Genomic DNA, 25,829 nt, shown 5'->3' on the forward strand with positions numbered 1-25,829 from the left:
GCACCACTCATTTGTTAAAAACTCCATTTCGTTAATTCGCCATCAATAACATAAAATTCTAAACAACTCGTTTAAGTTGCAAACGCCCCGAATCGTTCCAAAATGATAAGATGAACTAGAAAGAGAAAAGTTTTACCAGATAGATTTCTCTAAATGGCCGAACCCTTGGGAAAGATAATAAAGCACCAAATGAAAGAGATTTTGCATTAACATCGTCAGTTGTTGTTAATGCAGATTTGAAGTATACGCCTCAAGCTGTAATTAGATTTATGAGTAATTCAGTCGCTGTTATTATGCAAGAGCTTTTCTCTCAGAATTTCCGCCGCTAATCGACGACAAATTTGTGCTTGCGCAGATATTATAGGGCTTTTAAAAGTGAATAAGCTTTATTAAGGTTTACTGGAAATGAAGAAAAAATTTCTTTCGCGTCATAAAAGATAACAATTCTCAAACAGCTTCAGGTGATTTAATTCCCGTTGTACAAATAAAAAGTAATCTCGATTTTTTGAGTTACCTCTTGAGTAATGTACCCCCTCAGGTGTCATAAAAATTAAAAATTTCCTTGGTTGGAAGCTAGGTCAAATGATTCCAGGAAGAGGCGTTTAAATGCGTTTTATAAACTATCCTTTTTTGGTATGTTATTATTATTCTAATCTAAAAAAACTACTTCAAACCTCTTTTCTAAATGGTTGTTCTTGGGAACTTTTTACTTTTACTTAAAAGTAAATTGAAAAATATCATTTTCTTTATGCATTTTCCAACGAAGCGTAATTACAGATGTCTAATAAGATGTATATTTGACTTAATTTGAAGGAATGAGTAATTTAAAAGAATTATATTTAATATTTTGAAAGAAATAATTTATTTTTCAAAATAAGAACAGGATTTTAAATGCAATTAAATAACGCAGTTTGGAAAAATGTTTACCTCTGATATCATTATAAAAAGATTCTATTTTTAACCGATTTAAATAAATATAATTCACTAAAACGTCAATTTAGTTTATAATTTTTAGCTTTTATATTTGAGATTATTCAAAACGGTTAAGGAAATTATATTTAAGCTTTTTCACGCAAAAAATACTGCTTGTATCAAAATAGAAAAGAAGAATACAAAAATTTTTAGTAATAATAATAATGTTAATAACAATAATGTTAACAATAATAATGTTAAAAATCATAATGTTAATAATAATAATAATGGTACTAATAATAAATAAATATAAGTCAAAACTATTAAGAATTCTGTGTTTTTTCATATGAACATGGCAGTTTACACAAATAATACAATAACTGAAAAGTTGAGTGAAGATTAAAGATGCCGAGAAGATCATAAGTAGAAAAATTAAATAGAAAGAAAATCATTCAAAACGATTGTCTTGAAATTTATTTGTTAAGTAAAATGCTTAAAAATTCATAAATTTTAGTAATTATAATGAAACATTTATTATTTAATTTAATTAAAGAAATTTATGGCAAAACTAATTAGCATTTAGAAACAAATCAGCATGCCAGGTATTGAACTAATTAGCATTTAGAAAATCTAAGATTTCTATGATATCTGATTTCTAAGATTTTTGAAAATCATGAAAATAATGTGACACGATAAATATTGAAAAGGTTCAAAATAAAAAACATGTTGCATTTGAACATCTAAAACTCAAGTTAAATGCAAGTTATCTTGACCAATTCCGAAAATCAGAAGTGAAAAATATTGAACATTATTTAATTATAAAAAATAAATGAAATGTTATCTGGTATAAAACTTCACACTAGTATAATATGTATAAACCAATTTAGTTTGTTTTTTATAATGGTATTTATTGCAAAGAAAACACGCTTTTCTCAAAAAGAAAAAGCTTGCAATTAAGTTACAAATTTTTTTGAAGCACTCTACGATAAACCTTTAGGCCAAATCGTTTGTTATTTTTTCTTCTATGCATTGTTTCTTCATTAAATAAAAGAGGAAAAAAGTAGAATTTTGCGCCAGAAAAGCAGTGAGCGTGAAGCTCAAAAAATTTTGAAATAAAACTTAGATGGTAAAAAAAAATCCGTTGCAAAAGTTCTGATACTGAGCAATATATCTATATGATTTACAGGAACAAATATGCTTCTCGAACTAGAGCAATGTAACAATTTAATTGATAATTAACTAATATAATATATATTATACTATTTTGATAAACATACATTCGTTGCAAAGAAGGGTTAATAAAAATTTGTCTTTTTTATTGTATGTACTTCATAAGTGTCTGTACGATGTTTTCAAAGAAAAAAAAGTGATTGTTATTAATAATTTTATTATATTTTATATTTTAAAAATAATACTAATTTCTAAACTCAACTTATGTATTTCTAAAATAATACCATTCGAAAGAACATGCGAATTTTAAATAACAACAAAACTGCAGACATACGCAAGTAACAAGCAAAATTGTATAGATTATGAAAGTATTTTAGACTATTTGTTAAGAATTAATTCATAATTTTACTTTTACATCAGTTTCAATAAAACTTAATTTTATAAAGGAAACATGTTTCATTGATACAACAGGAAAAAAATTGTTTTAGAATTTTCATAAATTTTATTACAATTTATTTCTAAGGATATTTATTTATTCATTTATAAAAACAACACGAATTATCACTTAAGCAAATATTTGTTTTCCGCCTTTTCATTTCTTATTACATAAAACTTCTAAAATTGTTTGAACATCTTTTTACTCTTATATATAAAACCAAAAATGCAAAATAATGTAATCTTTACAAAATATATAAGAAAATGAAAATAGCTAAAATTATTATTAGACATAACAAATAGTTTAATTTCTACGTCTGCTCTTTTTAATTTTTTTAGAAGTTTTTTTTATCTTTTACTGCTTATTTAGTCTTTAATGTCTGTTTAAAGCCAGTAACTATTTAAAACGAACTATTGTTCTTTAACGTTCAGTTTTGCCATACAGACTGTCTACTTCACAAAGTTTTTTTCTTATTAACATGCTTTTTGTGATGATATTAATATATTTAGAGCTTTCTTTATCAGCTTTAGAGCTATCTTTAGAGCTTAATACACTTAGAGCTTTTGCAGCACTGAGCACTTTATTTTAATTTTCTTGTAAGAAATTAGCGTACTGTTGAGGTTTGCAAGTAAATCATAGCTATTGAGAAAAATACTTAGTGTTAATTAGGCACATTTGTATTATTTCATTATTCTTTTACAACCATATTTTGCTCGATGATAAATGCCATACTTTGTCGAGGAAAGACTTTGAAATCATCTACTGTTGTTATGATTTCATTCTTGAATAGTGCTGTTTTAATAAAATTTATTCAGCATTATGCACAGTAAATATTTCCCACTTTTCATCATATACCTTACAATTCGACGACTGAAGTTAACTGAAGTTAAAAATTTAGCGTTTATGATTTATTTATTAAAAGTCTTCGTGTATCTTGTATTTTATATCTGCAAGTGATAGCTCAACATCAAAGTTCATAAAATTATATATCGGAAAGTTAAATAATAAAAAAGGACAATTTTAAACTCTGAAGAAATCAAACAGAGTGCAAGAACAAAGAATTAAATATAGAAGTTAGTAGTAGCTCTTCTATTCTATAGATGAATATTTCCTATGTTTTGGAGTTCTATAAATTTATCAATATATTTAAAGCATAAAGGACATGGGCATTCCATCTAGTTTCTTTGCCACTCACATCTAGTTTCTTTGCCTTCACATTAATTAAATAGAGATAAAAAAAACTTTAAGATTATATTCAGTCTTTTCAGTTTACTGTCTTTTGCTTTCAATTTTCTTGATTTACAAAAGTGGTTCAACAAAAAACGAAATAAAGTCTATAATGACTTGAAATACAAATGATTTATTGTTATACTTATATTTTTGAACTATAGAAAATTGAGGCTTATCACAGAGTAAATGGATGCACTTACCTGTTGCTTTGTTATGTATATAGGCCTATTGACCACTAGCCAAGTGACAGATTCGTGACAAGCAGGTACTGTCAGTGACCCTTCGTATGTCACGAAATGTGCTGTTGGGGGCAATAAGCCATGGACGGACACGTGATGTAGGGGAACTTCTTGCCCTGAAATACAAAATATACCTATTTATATCAAATAAGAACATATCGTTATAATTAGTGAATATGCATAGAATATGCAAGTCCTCCATGTTCCCATAACAAATCAATACCTCTGGAGGTATTGATCCAGGAGTTTCCTTGTCTTCTGGATTGGTTCAAAATTACAAGGCTACGGAGTTGAACATTAGTAGTCGTAAATCCAAAAATTGGGTCGGCTGTTCAACGACGGATATAAAATAAAATTAAATATATAAAATATTTTGAAAAAGAATTAAATGCTAAAGTTAAGTGTTTTTTGAAATTATCGTGCTATTTTTTTTAAAAGAGTTTTGACTATTTCTTACTACATCACATATTGAAATTCTATTAAAATTATGTTTGAGATACAAATTAAAATTTAAAAAACCTGAAAATGTATCCCAAAATTTAGTTTTCTGAGATATTTGAGTACTTTCAAAATAGTTTTAGACAAAATATTTGATTTCTAAAAAGTACTGCTAGACTGAGTGTAGCATCCGTAAAATTAATTTTACAGTAAAATTCATTTATATCGTAGAATTTTATACCTTAACTTTTACAGTAATATCTCTTTCATTACAATGATTCAGTGATCTTAGAGTAAATATTACTGTAAAGTTTACGATATATAAGACTTTTTGTTTCATAAAAGTTTTCGTTAAAAAGTTCCTTCACATTGAGTGCTAGCACTTTTTACCGTAACATTTTCTGGTATTTCAGACAGTGTTATAAAGTTTTAAATACTTATTAAAATTTGTTTCTGATAGTTTTTGTATCCTCTTATTAGAAAACATAGTGGAATTTATATTTGCTATAAAAATAATTTGTAAAAACGTCTCAGAAACTCATCACAGTTTGCCAAAATGCTATCATTTCAAATTATATGACGGAAGCCTTTTTGAATCCTTTTAGAAATTGTATGATTTCAAGAGATATGGCTGTTTGTGCTATATGTATAACACAATTTATTTATGCATACCGATACATCTATACCATAAAAAAATCAAAAAAAGGGACTGGTACTAAGGGTGCCGATAATTTTTAGAAGAAAATTCATTTTTACTGGAACATCTTACGAAAAAATAATCTGATTTACAGTAACTTTTATAGTAATAATTACCGAAAATCACTAAATTACTCTAATTTAAATATTACTGTAAAAAATGTATAATATTTTACTATACACTGGATTCTACGGATGGGGCACCCTAAGTGCTTTTAACCGTAATTTGATCCGGAACTTTCATTGCAAATGCAATTAAGCACAAATTTATTGATTAAGCACGAATTTTTTTCAGATGAGATTTCAAGAACTAAAAAATATTTAAAAAATATAAATGGCTGTATGATATCACAATTTATTTATTTTTACAAATACGGCTATAATAATTTAAAAAAAAATTTTGTTTATTAAATTATTCAAAAATATTTCAAGATACTAATTTTTTAAATATAAATTAAACTTTTAAAACCAAATTAATGATATAAGTTTATTTATATTTCGCTATACAACTATATTTAGTAGAAGATAACGTTTTTGAATAAATCATTTATGGTTCAAATAACTTTCTCTAGAAAACCAGCTCTGATTTCAATACATGAAATAAGCACAAATAAACAGCCACAATAGCTTGTTGAATTTAGAGAGAAATGCAAAGATAATTCTAAAAGTCACTAGTTAGTAAAGGAAATGGAATGTTTCTTGTGCTTGGGGACATATACAAGTAAAAGAAAAACTTATTGAATAATTATAGATAGATATTGGGGAAATATATCGCTTTAGCTAGTCTCTTTTTATCCCTAGATAGTCGTTATTTATCACGCACAACGATATTAGTCATGTTACTATTTACTCAGTATTAATAAATAAGCCAAGAAAATGTATTACTATATATTTCCTATTTCTGATCTCAGTGTCTAAACGAATTTTATAAATACAATGAAATTAAACTTTAAAAACATTAATAAAAATAACTAATATAATATTTAATTGAAAATTGAATGCGTAGCTGCAAATAATTTATTATGAAGCAAGTAATTTGAATTTTATAAAATAATTCAAAAATTTTACTTTGTTTCATTTTTTAAATTTATAATGATACTACTACATAATTATTTGCATACTTCTTCAGCGATGTCGTAAAATGTTATAATAAAGCTAATTTAAAGTTGATTTATTTTCCTTTTTTAAAACTGTAAAGAATGACCAAGTGTAATGTAAAATACCTTAAAATTACGAAATTTTTATTCAAATTATTACATGGTGATATAATAACTCAAAAGAAGAAGATATTTATTGCATTTGGAATATAATGAATGATTATTTTTATAACTATGAGTTTTTTATATAACTGCTTGCATTGCTTAAATTAAAAAGCTAACATTATTTATAACAAGAAAGTAAACTTCCATGCTTAATCCCAAAGGTCTAACAATAAATATAGGTTTTATTTGTCATTTGTTAATTTTTATTTAACATGATTTGAGCAACAAAAATCTTTTCAGAAAGAATCAAATGCACGATAATTGGTCTGGTGGCATAAGTATTTTATCTTGAAGTTTTTTAATTGTATGCATTTCTTTTCTTTTATCTTTAAATAGACATGATTAATTAAATATTGCTTGATTTTTTTTTGCAAAAACAAACAAAACTTTACAATGTTACTATTCATTCTTAGACTACTTACATTTAATTATGATTCTTTTCGTGAAAGGAATAATTAGATTGAAGTAATGGGCCTTCGGAGACTGAAGCTATTAAGTTAAATCTTCATTTATTTCATTAAGGCTCCGTTGTTATTCATATCTCGAAAATTCTTTTAATTACGCACATCAGAAATACATTCATTAGAGGCAGTTTTTATGAAAAAATGTACTAGAGATAGAACAAATTTATCTGTCATACATTAACTTTCATACAGTTTTGTTTTTGAATTTAAATATGTTTCTAAATCACCAAGATGTTTCTCAGACAAAATTGTTTTTAAACGAATAAAACTTTTTTAATAAATATTCGTTAAAAAATGTAATTGGATCTCAAAGAAGAAATTTATCTCATATGTGAGAAAATAGATTTGATACAAAAGGATAGCATAAATTATATCGTTTTTGAAGGTTGTTTTCAAATTTATATATTTTCAATGTATAGCTGTATCTAGTACTAAAGCTATAACTATATAAATCTTTTTTTTTAGCTTTGTTAGGTTATATGAAAAAATAAAATCAAATAAAAAGCCATTTGCTGTAGACAATTAGCGGATATAGGTAAGCTGATAAAACAATGTAAAACAATTAAATAAGAAATATTTCTATGCGTCCTACTTGAAAAAATAGTATTTTTTTAAATGCATATTATATAAAGTATTAAAAAGGATATCAAGTAGCTACAATACGCTGAAGGCATACCTTTTTTAGACCTTCTCCGTCTATTTAATGCTTTTAAAATATGTTAATTGTTTGCGAGAAATAACGTAATTTGTAAAATATTGTTGTAGGAATTATTTAAAACTTTATAAATCAAGCAACAACACTATAAATACGGATTTAGTTACTGATCTTGATTATAAGAACTGAAATAGCAGTTGTTTTTGAAGTTATTTTAATATATATCGATGTTTGATCAGAATCTCTAATATATTTGTGGATGGTTTATTTAAGTTTCTTTATTAAAAATTAAAAATAATCAGTAGTAAAAAATGCATGCTGTACAACTTATGCCTCAATATATAGAACAATGTTTTTTTTATCTTCGGTCTAAGCCCTATGATCTTTAGAAAAAGTAGTTTGCCAATAATATAAAAGCATTATTTCAATCAATTATGTTTCGTTTGACGTGTTCTTTGTGTGCACCGTAGGTAAATAGCAAAACCTGGCATTTTCAAATGTCACAGATACTTTGAATTGTGTTTGGCTGATTGGAAAAGTAATTTCAGCTTGACTCTCTTTAACATTAATGCAATGAGCTCTTATGCACTTATCCGGACCGGGTTATTTTGATAACAATAAGAGATTGATAACATTAACCGAAATCACATTAACTACTGTGTATAATAGGGATTCTCAGAAGAACAACTTATTTAAGGGTAAATTCTAGTGACTGAGTTAAATATGTTTTCTGGCAGAAAATTAAAAAAAAAATGATATCTTTCTCCGGGTATTAACGTCTTAGTATTGAATACACGATTAATGAACTATAACGTTAGGTAGTATGACAATGATGATATAATCTTTATCAGCTGAAGTTTAAAATAAAGTTTTATGTCGTTTTTCGACAACTCAGTTTTACCTAGAATTTATTTAATATCTTAAATAACAATATCAGAAAGCTATTAGGATTGCACAACGGATGTCATTTCTTCTATCGATTTAACTTTGTAACATGAAACATAATATTTCCATGTATGATATGTAATCTAGTGCATGGCGTATTTGTAAATCACTGGGAAACGATTCTAATATATATATATATATATATATATATATATATATATATATATATATATATATATATATATATATATATATATATATATATATATATATATATATATATATATATATATATATATATATATATATATATATATATATATATATATATATATATAATTTTAAATTATTTTAATTTAACACTATTTAAAATTTACTTTAAAATCATGGCTTACTTTGATTTCTTCCAAATGTGTTATCATATTTTTATAGTATATAAATTTGCGATTTTCTAGATTACAATAAAATTATTGCACTAACCTTGTCATAATATAACACATTTTTCACGAAATTTTATCTTGCAATTTTTAACTGCATTGTATGAATCAACTTGTGTTAATTTTTCTGTCCCACTGCGCGTAAGCGAAAGTAATTAGTTTCTGACATTTTCGGCATTAAACTGTCATCTTTCTCTAATCTTCATTTTACTTTTCTAGATTAAAAATAACTTATTTCGCAATGCCTTTAACACATAATGAATATGTTTTCCTGTTCCGATAACAACAAGGGAAAGTGAAAATAAATACAAAACATTTATTCTATCTGATGTCATCATCTGCATCAAATGCAGCCACCATCTAATGTTATTTGATTGGTCATACTGCCTAAAACAATGTACTTATTTCAGGACATTTACAACATTAAAGTTCCAACGTTGTATAATTTCATATTTTATAGATTAAAAATAACCAATTTTGTATCCAATTTAACCCAAATTAAATGCAGATCCAGATAACAATATCAGATATTAATTAGAACTGTAAAATATTTCTAATATTCAATGTCTTCACTGCAGATAACGTACCAATTGTTAGTGTTTTGGTCATACCATGTTATCGAACGTAATTAATTCATAAGATTTATGACTGTAAACTGTCATATTTGTTTAAAATTCAATTTGATTTTTGTTTCAGATTAAAAATAAGTTATTTCATAACAAATTAGATACAAATTAAATATGCTTCTCAATTCCAGATAACAATATCAGAAACTAAGTAGAACTGCAAAATATTTCCAATAGTCAATGCTTTCATTTGTAGATAATGTACGAACTGTTAGATTTTTGGTCATACCATGTGCTCGAAAGTAATTAATTCATAACATTCATGACACTAAAATGTCATCTTTGTTTAAAATTCCTTTTCTTTTTTGCTTTAGATTTAAAATAAGTTATTTCGTAACACATTTGATACAAATTAAATATGTTTTTCAATTCCAAAAAACAATATCAGAAACTAAGTAGAATTGTAAAATATTTCTAATATTCAACGTTTTCATGTGCAGATAACGTATTAACTGTTAGTTTTTTAGTCATGCCATGTGCTCGAAAGTAATTAGTTCACAACATTCATAACAATAAACTGTCTTCTTTGCTTAAAATTCCTTTTCATTTTTTTAGATTAAAAATAAGTTAATTCGTAGCACATTTGAACACAAAATGAATCTATTTATCTATTCTAGATAACAACATCAGAAACCAAGAAGTTTAAAATACTTCTAATATCCAATATCTTCATCTGTTGAATATCACCCAGAAATTGGCTTTTGTAACAACTTCTAAGACAGTTTCCACTCGAAGAATGCTCTGACAAGAGATAAAGTGAACAAAAAAAGGCTATTACATCTCTTTCCAAAAATTTTGTTTCCGTCATCACCAACTCCCTAATCTATTACTCTGTATCTTGCTCTTCAAATGTTTCATCCTGTGTATGTGACACTTTCTGCAATACTTAGGCGTGAATACAATACGTGTGTACTTTGTTTGACTGTTCTATTCCCCGAAGGAAGAAAAAATAGATCCAGTTGTGGGAGGGAGAAAAAACTTATTCGATGACCACTAAAGTGGGGCAACATTTGTTGACCTCTATTCACGCAAACGCTTTATCTCCTGTCGTCCCTTGATATGTCCCAAAGAGGACAAATGTTCTGCTTTGAACCATCGATCCAGATATGTCCAGTTGGGCTTCTATGCTTCCTTTATTGTAGAGGGGAGGAGAGCTTTTGTGAATTTTTATATCCAAGCACCATGCAAAGAACAGCGTGGGGACTAAGCTATCTTGTGCTACGTTCAGCACGTATCAATTTCGTGACAAAAACATCACCCATGGCGAAAAGCAACAAATAGAGTAAAATAAGTCTTATTTTCAGAGCTGTCTGAGCGTTAGAGAACATTTTCAGAAAGACAGAATATGAAATATTCCTTTTTCAAACAAAAATAAACCGCTTTATTGCTGTTTTTAGAGTCAGTGGTAGAAATTGGAGCTAAGTAAAACTTTTTTTATGAAATTTTAAACATCTTTTTTTTAAGTTTCTTTATTTTGGAAGGAGTTCTAAAGTATTGTAGTTCTATAGAGTATACTAACTTTCTAAGATATATAATACGATGTCGGTTGATTAAATTTTTAACAAAATAAATTTGTATTTGTTAATATTATTTCATAGTAAAAAACATTAAAATATTTAAATGACACGAAAAAAAGCTGTAAATCCAAAACCTATAACCACAGTCATTCAAGCTGCCGCGCATTAATCAGTAATAAGTATAATGTTGATAGAGGTTTTTATAGTAATTTATAATGAAGGAAATTTTTGTAAAATGTGTGAGCATTGTTTCATCAATGCTACGTACTTAGATCCTTTTTTTTCTTCAAAAAGTACTTTGTATTGCAAACTGGAGAAATGAAGACTGTTTAATGATGTACTTGTATAAATTAGACTACACTTGTATAATTTAGTTGCATAGTGACATATTAAATTTAGCACATTATAGAGTGTTTCTTTATAAAGAAATAATTATTGAGAAATTTTAGTATATAAATGCATCTTGTTAACAAGCAAGGAAAAACTATTAAACACCTATCTATGTTTCAAGCTTATAAGATTAGCAAACATGGTAAATCTTAAAATTTTAATTAAATTAAAGTTTCATCGACAGTAAATGACTTGTTATATATTTTACTTATTATAACTAATGCTATTGTTTAGACAAAGATGTTTGAATAATTATCTTTGAAGAAATTCAGAAGGTATTTTTACATTGAAAGCATTTTAGAAATTTTTATAAAATCAAATTAAAACCAGAGTTTTAACTCCACTATTTTAGTATATAAAATATCCATTTTAAAATAATAATTCTTAATAAGTGAGCTTATTCAAACTGAAAGGTTATTATTATATCTTTCTAGGTTAAACAAGTTAAATACATTTTGAAGTTTATACATTGTGAAATATTTTGTAAATGCTGTTAGCTTAGAAAGTAAGTATTCACTATAATCTTTAAAATATAATTCAGTTGAAAGCAATTATTCGCATGTTTAATCCGATTATAAAACTATCTAAGTATATAAGCTAGCGTAACTGTAATTTATGTAATATAAATGGATTTAGCTTAAAAATATAGATGCCATTAGTATATATATGCAAGAATATCCTTTGATTTCGATCGTTAAGGTTTTAAAACTATGATATTCAATTCTATTCAATTTTATTCTGTGAGTCGTTAGTTTATGAAGAATGGTTTATTGCTTTAACTTATCATTCCCTCGGTACAGAAAGAGCTTTGTACTATGTAAATTTCTGCAAAAGTTCTTTTAATATTTGAATTTTCAAATAATAGGTATAAAGTTGATTTCAGTTCTAGTAAATATAAGAGTAAAACAAAATTGCATTAATATTATTTTTGAAAAAAAAAACATTGATACTTCTAGGAGATAAATATTTTGTTTTGAAATAAAGGAAATTAATTTTATGAACAACATATTATTTAAAGAATATATAAGTCGTTATTTTTTTTTAATGAACTGCTAAAAAATCCTGACCAAATAAGGGTATAGCATATCATCACTTTGGGTGCATTATCTGTAAAATCAGGTAGCCATTTTAAGTATTATACCTTAATTTTTACAGTAATATTTATTTAATTAGAGTGATTCAGTTATTTTACAGTATATATTACTGTAAAAATCACGGTCTATCAGATTTTTTGTTCTGCAACATGTTCCGGTAAAAATGGATTTTATGGTAAAAAATACCAGCACCTTGAGTGCCGGTACATTTTGCAGTAGTTTGATTCGAAATTTTTTACAGTGGGCATAATAATTTAAAAATAAAAAAAAACACATTTTATTTCACAATTCGATTACTTAAATAAATCATTATTTCCATTTTGTTATGTCCTATTCAGTCATTTTTAAATATTTCGAAATCTGTTATGACTGATCAAGACATATATAGTATACTGCATTATTTTCTTCCGTTTTTTGTTACACGCAATATGTTAACGGTTGCATTTTGTTCATTTTTTTAGTCCACGCATTTCAAAAAATATTTCGATTCAGTTGTATAATCAATTACAAAGCAAATATTTTAGTATTATATGTAAATTGTAAATGATTGTTTTTAAAAAACAAATAAATCTGATTTAAATCAAATAATTTTAATAATTATTTAAAACAAATACGAAAGTTTTTCTTTCGAATTTTCAATCTAAGGTCTTAATTTTTCAAAAAAAAAATTACAGTAATATTTATTTAATGGGGTGATTTAGAGATTTTACGGTAATTATTACTGTAAAAATTGCAGTATATCAGATTTTTTTTTGTTTCGTAATATATTCCGGTAAAAATGGATTTTACGATAAAAAGAACCCGCACCCTGAGTGAATGTTTGAAAATAATTAGTAAATTAATTAACATTTTGATATGCTTATTTTGAACTAAAACTATAGGTAATTTTATTTATATTTTATTTACGAAATTTTAATAATAATTTTTAATATTTTTAAAGAAATTATCTTTTATGGTGTAAACAAATTTACAAATATTCAATTATATAAACAATATAATTCGGAAAGGTAAAGCAGGTTTTTTTTCACTTTGTACTCGTTGAATTGTAGCTGTGATTTTCCAAACAACGATTAATTTTCCCTTTTGTTTACTGTAAGAAGATTTAATTTTCGTTGTAATTAAAACATCTAAAAATAATTTTAACGTATTTAAGTGGCTTTAAATAATATCATTTATGGACAATATTTAAATATAAGTAAATATCAGACATCATTTTTTGAATAAATAGTTATAATTCATGCGAAAGGTCACATGTAATCCATTCTATTCATTGTTGCGAATTAATATTAACAGTGACTTAACTAGTGATCTTCACAAATTGAATTTATCTCTCAGATTTAATTTCAGGACTTAATCAACTCTAAATACTGCACCAGAGGATACTTATTCTACAAATATGCAGTCAGATTTAAATTATACTCATTACACCGAAGTAACGTACATTATGTCTTCATAATGCAAATGATGATGCCTTTGAATCTCCTAATTTGTTTAGTCCATAGGATGCACAAATATACAGAATGATGATGCTAGAAGTAAGTATGTTGAGTTTAAATTATTTGCAGTTGAAACAAACACAAAAGTGCTCGACAGGATTTCATTATTTTAATTCTCAATCCTCATGTTATTAAGAACTAAGTTTGTTTGAAGCATTGGCATATTTAGTTTGGTGTAAGTTACATAATAAATAACGTATTTTCACGCAAGTATAATTTCAAAGGAAAGTTAGTTTGCACACATACATTCAGGTAGCTAAAAGTGATTTAAAAATTACAGCGATGTTTATCGAACAAATATTCAAATAAACATACTGAGTAGGATAATATTTACATTACCTCTCATTAATTTCAACATATATGTTCTTTTTTCGCACTGCTAAAAATACCTGTTTTATGGACTTTCTTCATAAATTTGACTGTTTAAAGTTGTTTTGTTGGCAAAACTGTTTTTCCCTCTAATCATAAACAGATTAAAACCGTCATTTCAAATTATAGTTTTTGTCATACAGTTTGGCTTAAAGCTCGATAACTTTATCTCTTTTAAAATCCTTGCTTTTATTTTTTATTTTTATGAAGATGGGCCGCTATAATTTCAATCGTTTTAATAATTATGATTTCAATATGCAAGACTTATGCGGTGAGGACTTTTTTTCATAATGAAAACTAGAGCAAATTTGATGCAGGGGATAGTTTCCCAAAAAGGGTGTATCTCGATGAGGTGACCCGGGTTCAAGTCCCAGTGATGACTGGTGTCGAAATCTGTTTTTGGCTTGCGCCTACCAGAGTAGACATCAAATATCCATGTCTGGTACAGAGTATCGATTTACTTCATAATTTTTACACAGGAACTTGTTTCCATACAGTAAAAATCTGCTGTGACGACGGTTTTTTTCCCTCTTAATTTTTACGACAAAAAACTTGTTCTTTTACTGCAAAAAATGGTTGTGACAATGGAATTACTTTGAAATTTTTGAGAAAAAAACTAGTTCTTGTATGAAAAAAACAAACATTGTAGCGATGGATTTACTTCGTAAGTTTTACAGTTTCGCATGACAAACCCAGCTGCTAGTTAAAAACTGTAAAATTTTTCTAACATATAAACCTTAGTTCCTTAACATATTTTTACAGTGCATATTTCTTTCGAACGCATGCAAAGTTAAGTATTTTAGTGCAATATTGGCATAGCTCTTGCTTGTAAGACTGCATCTACCATTTCAGCATCAAATATCAGTCGTAAAAAGAGATCTAAAAGCTTTTGGGTTTTATGTATTTTAAGATATTTATTTTAGGTTCATTATGTATTTTGAAATTTTCTTATTTTAGCTTCGTTATACATTAGTTCACTAACGTTCATTTGTTTCGATAGACCCATTATTTTTTTAAGACAGTCTTTCCAAGAAATACACAAAGTGATTTAGACTAAAAAAATAATGATGAGAAGAGGTAAAGCGACATTTTTGCTTTGCAATATGGATTTGTTTAGGCTACTTATAATTATTAAATTCAAAAAAATTGTAGAAACTTGCTTTTGAAGTTAACTGGTAGTTTCGAAAATGGGTAAATTTGGTAGAATGCTTTCTCTTTATAAATCATTTGCCTACACATTCGGTTCTTTATTTTAATACCCTCCGCTTATTTTTTTAAATTTTTTTATCAATGCCATGCAAAATATGTGCAGTTTTTAGTGCAAAATTAACGTAACTATTTTTTTCAAAATTGTACATACTAATTTCTGTATAAAACATTTGTCGTAATAAGATCTTTTTTGCTTGACGTCCACAAAAGAATATTTTACAAAATGTTGGTTACTGTATCATTATATGCAGAATGCATATGATGATGGGCTGATAATATGGACAAATATGCAAATATTTTAAAATATGAAATGATTGCTAGCGTTATTTTAAATATTATAAATATTTCAAATATTATAAATGCAACTGTGGAATAAAATAAATGAATAATCATTTAAAATACTGATGGTAATTACTTTTTCTTTGGAGCTTAAATATTTTCAAACGAAGTTTAGATAATTTATAATTAATGACAAAATTTTAACGAATTTCCTACATTATACTGAGCTTTTTAGGAAATTTTTTTTTAAAACTTAATTATTTAAAAGTATATTAGTATTATTTTGAAAAATGTTCATGATAAATTTCCTGATGAAATCAAGTGTGTTTAATCTTAAAAGAGTAAATATGACACGTCAGTAGAGAAGTATAGAACAATAGAGAATAGCATATTCACTCATTCTTTAACTTTGATTCAAAAGATGAGTGAAGATAATATTTAAAAAAAAAATGTTTGCATCTGCACTGATACCAAATATTTAGTGCTTTGGATAAATATGATAACCACTTAATACATAACATAGTTTTTTAAATAAAAGAAACGAAAAAGTAAATTTAAACGATTGGAGTTTACTTCTTTGAGATAAAAAAATATTTATTTCAGTGTTTTCAGTTGTATGTACTTGCAATTCAATTCCACATGAAGAACAAAAACGTAAGTATATAAAATATGAAATACGTTAGGTAAATACTTCAGAGGAAAGAAAAATAAAATTTTATGTCAAAAACTATCTCAGATAAATTACGCGAATACTTCAAAGTATTTCTTTTTTTTATTACGGAAATCAAAGTTTTATTTTATTAAATAATTTTGTTCAGTTTTTTCCATCAGCTAGTAAATAGAAAAGCTTTGCATGTTTAGAGGTATTTATCTGAAGATTAGTATACGTTGAACGGGAAAAAAGAAGCTAAAAAGGAAAAAGGGGGGATTGAAAATTGAACTCAAAACTGCAATTTTACATAGTAACGTAAAATGAGCAGCTGTAGCGGATTGTTTTAAAATTTATTCCCGTACCTCCCCAACCACTTACTTTAAGAAAACGGAAGATTCAACTTCTTCGAATTTGATATTTCCCTCGCGTCTCCATTTCCGTTTGAATATAACATCTAAACTGAAAAAACTAGACTGACTCGATGGGAGACATCTCTTTCTTCTACTGTTTTTATCCAAAATTCAAAAATATAAAAACAAACGAAAAGTGTATTTCGCTTTCAGTTTTGTATTCTTACTTATTTTTTTTCTCCGAGTCCTAAGAAATTCCGTTTCGGCTCAAGTTCCCCGGAATTCCGGTCCAAAACTGTGGAATTGACATCAACAGATTCAGTGGTTTGCGAAAAAGTCTGACTGTATCTCTGTGAAAAGGATATTTTTTCACTTCTGAACACTAGATACATACTGGTTTAGTGATTCTTCTTTTTCTGAATGTTTCAGTTTAAAAATTCCAAGAAAAAGAACGAAAACTGAGTTTATATCTTTGTGATCACCACGCTCAGCCATACGATTATTAGCTCCCATGAATAATCCTTTTGCTCTCTGCAAGTTTATGAAATAAAAGAGTAAGCATTAATTTTCTAGGAAGGAATGATACGCCTGTATTGAAAACATTGAATTATTTCAAGTTATAAAACCCATGTAAGACCTAGAAAGTTGAATATTTTATTTTTAGTGCAGTGTTATGTATGCAATGAAACAATGTACGTTAATAATCTTGGAAGAAATTTTTTTTTCTAATATTCTAATCTTCGTATCTACGTAATCTACGCTCTAATCTACGTAAAAAGCTAAGAGTTATGATTATTTGCTCATATGAATGTCTAGCACTCTCTGAAAGTTTATGAAATAAAACAATTGAAATTAGTTATTTAAGAAGGAATGGCTTGTCTATCTTTTGAAATTATTTCAAGTTATAAGACCCACATAAGAATTAATAATACGAATATTTTCTCAAACGAATATTTTTTGTTTTTAGTTCAGTGTAGTTCATGTAATTAAACAATTGAAATAATTTATCTTGGATTGATATAACTTTTTTTGTTTAGAACTTTTAAATATTTCAAGCAATAAAACATATAAAAAAGCTAAGCGTTGCGATAATTTTCTCCCATGAATACTTTTGTTTGGTTCGTGAAGTTGAAGTAACAAAACAACGTACAGTAATATTAAGGAGGTAATGATGCATCTTTACAAAAAAACTATTAAATATTTCAAATAAGAATAAAAAAATTAATCCTTTAAGGCCTGACATTATAATTATTTGCGCAAATGAATGTAGTAAAGTTTATATGCTAAAACTATAGGCATTAACAATCTAGAAAAGAATGAAGTATCTTTATAAAAAAAAATTTAAAATATTTGGTAAATTCAATATTAAAAGTAATAAATCATGTAACTGAAGACATTTTAAGTAATATAAAATAAAACAAAAGTAAGCAAAACAAAAAAGAGTGTTGTTATAATAACATTTTCATATAATAGCTGAATAATATTTCCCCTTCCCTACATATTTTATAATTAAGTTATGCAATAATATATTCTGAAGAAATCTATGGTAAAATCTACCAGTATATGTTATCCTTTATCTTGCTTCTGGATCTATTGGGATTCAAAAAAGCTCGGTTAGTTTCACTGAAGAACTTAGGTAATGATTTTGGTAAAATTAACAGCAAAATATGGTTTTGTAATTTGTGATAAAATTTAGTAAAAATTGTGATAAAATTTAGTAAAAATTGTGAAATTTAGAAATTTTATCATGATATCTTAGAGAATGTCATGAAACCATTTATTCGGTTAAATTTACTTTTCAGATTCATATTTTTTTAATAAATGTGTGGTAATAAAGGCTATAGTTTTGAAATCCAGACTTTTCAACAAACCGTTATCATATGAACGGAAAATTTACCAAATTAATGGTCTAAATACAGCATATTTCAGTTTTATTAACCAGAAATCTGCTTTTTTTTTATAATCAGAAATATAATTACTATACAGTACGGTGATTTCATCTAAATTTATTTCACCGTAAAAAATTTTATGTTTCTTGGAGATGTTCCATACTTCTTAATGTTACTCAATCACAACAATCGAGATATTTTATATTTTTATTACTTTGATATTATTTCAAATAAGATTTCCAATTAACAAGGTATCTTACGATATTATTGCAAGTAATATTCGATTAAAAACTTCTGAACCTTAAAAATTGTAAGAACTTACTTTAATTAAAAGGCATATTTTTTTTCAGCAATTTTTTATGTATCATTGCTTGGTTTCTTTGTGTAAGTTACACCAAAATACAATTTTTATATATAAATTTTAAACTAAGTTCTAAGCATTTTTTACTTTAATGTCTACACTAATCCTATCTTTGATTGATGGATAGTCCGGGAAGCTTTTTATAATCTCTATATTTTTAAAATATTAAATCAAACTTGGATAAGTGTATGCGCATTTGCGCTTATGATAATGCATAATTAAACCGATTATCTTTTTTCTTCCAAGGACTTTCAACTAACGAAAATACTTAGTGTACAACGAAGGACTTTAGTTACGTCCTTATTTTGTTTAGATAATCACACTAATCCGATGAAATTTTTTAAAAAAATTTTTTTTGTGTATCTTTTTTGTTTTGTAGGATTAGTAGCTAAAGAGTGTTAATGGGGTAATATAATTTTAGATCGAAGAGCTTTTACATCGGATTAAATCCCCCCCCTTTATGTTATTGATTTAAACAGCTTAAAGCTTTTGTATTTTTGATTATATTTTCACGCTTCATTTGTTTTTACAAATAGTTGCAAACTAGTGGTAATCTCTTTAAGATTTAATAAAATATAAATCTTAAAATAGTTTTATTTAATTTTTGGAAGGCTTATTCTTTTAAAACTTATAACGAATGTTTCTTTTGGGAAACACATACTTTTCTTCCTCTGAATCTTTAAAGTGAGACAGAGAATAATTTTATTTGTTTTTTTTTCATTTACTCCCATTTTCTATTATTTATTTTTTACTGCTTGAATAAAAACAGGTATTTAATTCATCAACTAAGATTGGTCTTCGAAATATTTTTTTTGAATATAAAATAGCTCATTTTAGCAAATGAAACTTATTTTCTAAACTGTTGTGAGCTTTTATAGTTATTAGTAACTGTTAGGCTAGTTTTATGTTTTCTATTTTTATTCACTATACTGAATTTAAAAAAGAAGAGTGACATTATTGTGAAAACAAAGAGTGTATGTGATGATTGTTTTAATGTTTGAAAAATTACTTCAACGTTGTATAGTTTTGGTTTATAAAAACATCTAAACGTTGAGATTTATTTTAATTGAATTATTATAAATTTAATGGTCTTCATCCTGGTGAAAACTATCTTTTAAACGTTCCACGATTATTTAGCTGTTTAAATTATTTATCCGTTTTTAAAATTACATAGTTACTTTCAATATGTTCAATATGTATGTTTAATTTAAAATTACAGCTTTATTTTGTGTTTAAGGCATTAAAACTATAGTGTTTTTTTCTATTTTCCATGGCAAAGAAGCTTCGAAGAACAGAATTATACTGAACTGATATCTATGGCAACAATTAACAGTTTAATGTATTGTTTTTCAATAAACTCCAAAAATCCTAGCTCCAATATCCAGTTAAATTTCTTTTTTGCTGTTTTGAAACCACGCTAATAGTAAATGGTGGAATAACAGAATAGTTTTTTATTCATGGTTCTTACCATACTAGTCGTAAACGATCTCAAAACTGTAAAGATAAAAATGCGTTTACGGATATATATATATATATATATATATATATATATATATATATATATATATATATATATATATATATATATATATATATATATATATATATATATATATATATATGTGGGTGTAAGTGGGTAAGATAGCCGGGTAGTTATTGTTCTAAGGCCTGTTGAAGGTAAATTAATCGGAATAGAAACTGTCAGATTTAATCAAGATGCTCGTTGTTCAGTTGCTTACAATATATTATTCCAGAAAAATCACAGATGTACTACTCTTTTTATAAATTGTTTTTTTATTCATTTTTTTTTCTAAGAAAAAGTCAACTTCACGATCTGACTTGGATTCACATGCTAATTTTATAGGAAATTTAGAAATACTAGAGTTTCAGAGAAAAAGTAGAAGATCATTCTATTTTATATGACAATATAAAAAAATAGGAAAAGGGAGAGAGAAAAATTTTGTCCCAGGATCCGACACTTCTGAGGGTCTTACCAAAATTTCTTACAAAAAACACAGTGTTTATTAATTAGTTGCATTTTAATGAAAATTGCCAAGAATTTCCTTATATTTACATAAAAAGTACAATTTTGTGTTAAGGATCTTCAAAAACTCTGTAAATTATGAAAATAAGACTTTTGTGCTTTGAGGAAGGAGCCCTCAATATATTTTGTCATTTCGCCCGTAAGACGACTGCTCAGCCTTGGATGTAATTATCTTTTTCCTTCGCTACACTGCAGCTTTTGGCGGCCCAGCATAGATTCAAATCAATGGGATGGGGGCAAAACCGGGTATTTCCCCGTCGTAACTTCGAAAGCAAAAGCTATTGAAACGAAACAGAACACTGCTATTATTCAACTAAATCCTTATTGTTTATCAAAATATGATTCTTTAGTAAATGTATAATAAACTGGGTCAAAAATAATTTCCCTAACTGTAATGTTCAATAAATAAGGCTAGTTTAAATACGAAAGAACTTAAGAGTGCTAACTTTGTAAAACAAACGTATCTACACAGACACCGTGAATTTATCAACAGAAACTCGCCAATATAGTAGGTCTTTTTCCATGAGATATTTTATTATTTCTGTGTACTCTTATTGCTTTATTCAACTTTTGTATTTTGCTTATATTGTTTATTAGTGAAAGTTTAAAATAACATTAATAATTCCTGTGTATAAAGCAATAAATAATACATTTATTATTGCAGTAACGTGAAAAATGTTTAACAAACTATTCTTATAATAAGTCAACAGTCTTTTTCAAAGTTCTGATACAAAATAAATTAAATAACATGTTACTTATTGACTCAAGAACTTTAGAAAGGAGGAAATATTTCAAGTTTTTAACTATTATAATAAGCTCTAGATCTATCTTAGAAAAAAAATAAAATGCATAAGTTATGAGTTTTATAACTAAAACCCAATGTATTGTTCAGAGACTTCGTTGAAGAAAAGTAAAGCCTTTTAGAAATCATTCTTTTTTTATTTCTTAATTCCTAAGTTCTGTTACAATTTTTGAAGAAAATGAAGCTGTTAAGAATCATTGTTAAATTATATTAATTCTTTAAAAATAAATTTATCTAAGTTAAAATTAACCATGTTAAATATTTTTTATTTAATTGGTCACAGCATTTCGAAACTAACTTTGAATTTATTTTAAAAATTAATCCCTCATTGGTATATTTAATCTTCCATTTAAAAACTAATAAATATAGTTCTCAATCTCCCCCTAATAATTAGAATAAGTGTTAATAACTAATAGTAGTTTCAAAAATTACCTTCATTAAAAACATATCAAATCATATTTTACGGCGTGTTTGACTCCATTTAAAAATTATATCTAACATTTATGTTCGATAAAAAAGTAAAGTAGGAAAATGAAATAATTATGCACTTATGTTGATTGCAGAAATATTTCAACCATTATCTTCCATTTAACACATATTAAAAATTTACTCCTAATAGTAAAAGAATTACCTGTTAAATAATTTTGGATAAATTAGAAAGAACAAAGAATTATTTAATTTTTTTTTATTTTTAAAATCAATAGATTGTTTATTGGACTTTTATACATGATAGAACATTTCCATCTACTTTTGAAAATTTTCTTGCGTTTTAAGCAGATATTTCCTGATAGATATTTTATAGATAACATTTAATTGATCTACTAAACAGATTTAAATTGGACCATTTTTCAAAAACTAAAATAAAATATAATTTAATATTTAGTTAATTTATAGCCTAAATTGTTTACAAACTGTGATGTAAAAGCTAATATTAAAATAAAAATACTATTTTTCACCTTTTAATTAAACTCACTGCATTTACGTTTATCGCCAGGATATTAATTGTCAATATAAATCTGTTAAATTCTTTTCCTAAATCAAACTTATTTAACTTATTTAATTTACCAATTTAAATTAGTTTTATTCTAATTATTTTATTTAGTGCTATTTCAACGTTTATTGAAATGTTGTTATAATGGTGTTGTAATAAATATATAAGAAGCTTAGTTATATGTGTTCTTGACATCAATAATATGTTTAGAGGATTTACCGAAATAATCCTAGTTATTATCCCTTGAAATAATCTGACAAAATTAGTTATAATCCCTTATACTCATTATTTGAAACTCTATATCCTTCGTTAATCAACAATTATACATGATTAAACATTATTAAAGTTGAAGTTTACTTCAAAATAAATTTAATGCATTTTAAACTAACTCAATCTTGGAGATAATATTTTGCGCACAGTGTTTAATTATAAATTTCACGGAAATTAGTTGGAGAAATTTTTCACAAATACTATCCGTTATTGAAATTCTTGTACTTTTTAACAGCTTAGAGAGGATGTAAAAGATTGGTGGTCACATTAAGATCTATCATAGGGTTGATAGTTTTGCTTCATTATTATTAAACACGCAATCGATTAAAAATATATTTTGTATTTTACATCATTTTGTTTCAAAATATAAGTACTATGTACACATGTATGTAGTATATATATATATATATATATATATATATAGGTCTTTTTTTTAAAGATTGTTGTTGAGTTGTTGTTAGTTATAGAAAATCAAAAATAAATAATTCTGCTAATGATATGAATGACATGAATATTGATTGATTAAGTGACATCAGATTAAGGCGATTATTCGAATAAAATAATCATTAAAAATAGATTCTATAGTTAAGATTTTTTTAAAATCTACAAACAGTTTTATAAGAAACCTTTTAAATGCAGCTTTTTTAAGTTTGCTTATTCTAACTGAAAAAAATTGTTAAATGCTTTAAGCTTTCAAGTACCACGTCTTAAATATATTTAGATGTTTTGTTTTTAATTTTTAAATGTACTAAACTCTTGTTAATTTAAAAATATTTACTTACTTAGAATCAGTACTTTAAACGACCTAAAGAATTAAGAAAGTATAAGAAGAGTTAATGAAATTGCTGTAAATAACGGTTTTAATTTTGACGTACATTTTCTCGTCTTACTTTTTAAAAGCTCATTATTTTAATCTTCAAAGAGTTCTTTTAAACGTTCATTGACTAAAATATGTTTTCACTCAAGGCATTTTTATCTAATTTAAGAAAATTAATAAAAGTAACAGTTTTTATTTGTTTCCATCACGTTTCGCAGCTTAAGGATTGTATCTTGTTCAATTAATTGAATATCTGTTAAGAAACGAAACTGTAAAGTAATGAAAATTTTCATTTGAGAAGCTTTGAGAGATTGACTGATTGCTTTACTAATTAAAATACTTCCATATTTTGGAGAGATTTAACTTTTTTTTTAAAAAAAAATTCTCAAATTACGTAATTAAAACTTATAAATAAAAAATAAGAATAAAATAAATTTCATGCTAAAGAAAGTATTATTTTTTCTATGGTATATATGGCTCTATGGTATTGACATGATACCATAGAGGATGGCACAAAAGCTTTTAATTCGGTAAAATTTACATTTCAGTTTTGTATTTATTATTAAATATGTGGTAACAAGAACTAAAATTTTGAAATCCAGATTTTCCGATTAAACGATACCATATGAATGGAAAAATTATCAAATGAATACCACCGCAAAAAATTCTTGATCAAATTTCGGTAAAAGTTACTGACACTCAGGGCGTCGGTACTTTATATCGTAAAATCCATTTTTACCGGAACATGATATACCGTAATTTTTACAGTAATAATTACCGTGAAATCACTGAATATCTCTAACTAAATAAATATTACTATAAAAAGTATAGCAGAATATTTTGCAGTAAATATGGATATTAAGGATTGCACCAAAGTGTCGGTGTATTTAACCGTAGTTTGATCCGTAGTTTTTACAGTGTGGTTTAAATACCGAATGTATTGGACTTTAACACTAGAAATATGCTTGTTTATTTTTTTACCAGAAATGTTGTAATTATACAGTTCCTTAATTATTTTACCTGAATTTATTTTCTCTATGTGACTAATCAATTTTATGTTTTTGTAGAAAGTTATTTATATATAATTGCAGACACCTTTATTGGAGTAATATGTAGGGAAGGTTAGGGCTAAAATCCGAATAAACTGATTTGCATACCAGTGTGTTCAAGTTTTCTGCTAATGACTGTAATGATGTTGTTCATGACGTAGTTTCTTTCTCCGCCTTATTTATTTGCTATTTATTCAATAGGGGAGTCTGGTTACAGTTAATAACAAGGGTATAGTTAAAGCAAAAGGAATTAACACTGGAATAAAGTAGTTAATTGATTACTGTAGTTATTGAATTGATTATAGTAGTTAGTTGAAAGATATTACTAGATTTCTATTCAAATCTGTCATCATTAGTATAAAGGACAGATGATTTTCCCAAGAAAAAAAAGAACAAAAAAATCAGGTAGGAATCTAATTTTTTAAAATAAATTTTTCATTAAGTAATTAAGATAATAACGCTCATTCCTAACCAGCATAAAATAGGATTTTACTACTGATTTCACTGTGAGTGTCAATTAATCTATTTAAGGATGCACAGAGAATGAAATTTTTAAATCGGCGAGAGTGGAAATAATTGAATCAGTCTGTTAGTGGGAAAACGTAGAATGGTTAAAAAGGTTTTTTCAGCTGCAACTGTAAGAAAAGTTTTTCAATGATTAAAAATAATTTCTACATTGTGGATGAAGACGAAATTTTCTTTGTGCTCTGTGATATACTGTTAGAAATTAGTTGAAAAAATTTTTATTGTCATATTACCATATTCAAACAAAACAGTGTAATAACCATAAATAAGACGGT

The 25,829-nt window shown here is 26.1% G+C and overlaps 1 protein-coding gene across 1 annotated transcript in view; it reads right to left on the minus strand.

The window, feature by feature from the left end:
- LOC107447997 (carbonic anhydrase-related protein 10-like) overlaps positions 1–25,829 on the minus strand; it is a 610,624-nt gene that overhangs the window by 41,665 nt on the left and 543,130 nt on the right. Inside the window, exon 7 of the mRNA XM_071187366.2 lies at positions 3,949–4,103. Coding sequence (XP_071043467.1) covers positions 3,949–4,103 — 155 coding nt within the window. The remainder of the gene's footprint in view (positions 1–3,948; positions 4,104–25,829) is intronic.

This window comes from Parasteatoda tepidariorum, chromosome 11, assembly GCF_982258835.1.
Source record: "Parasteatoda tepidariorum strain Cologne lab strain chromosome 11, Ptep-v5.0, whole genome shotgun sequence".
NCBI classification, from domain to species: domain Eukaryota; kingdom Metazoa; phylum Arthropoda; class Arachnida; order Araneae; family Theridiidae; genus Parasteatoda; species Parasteatoda tepidariorum.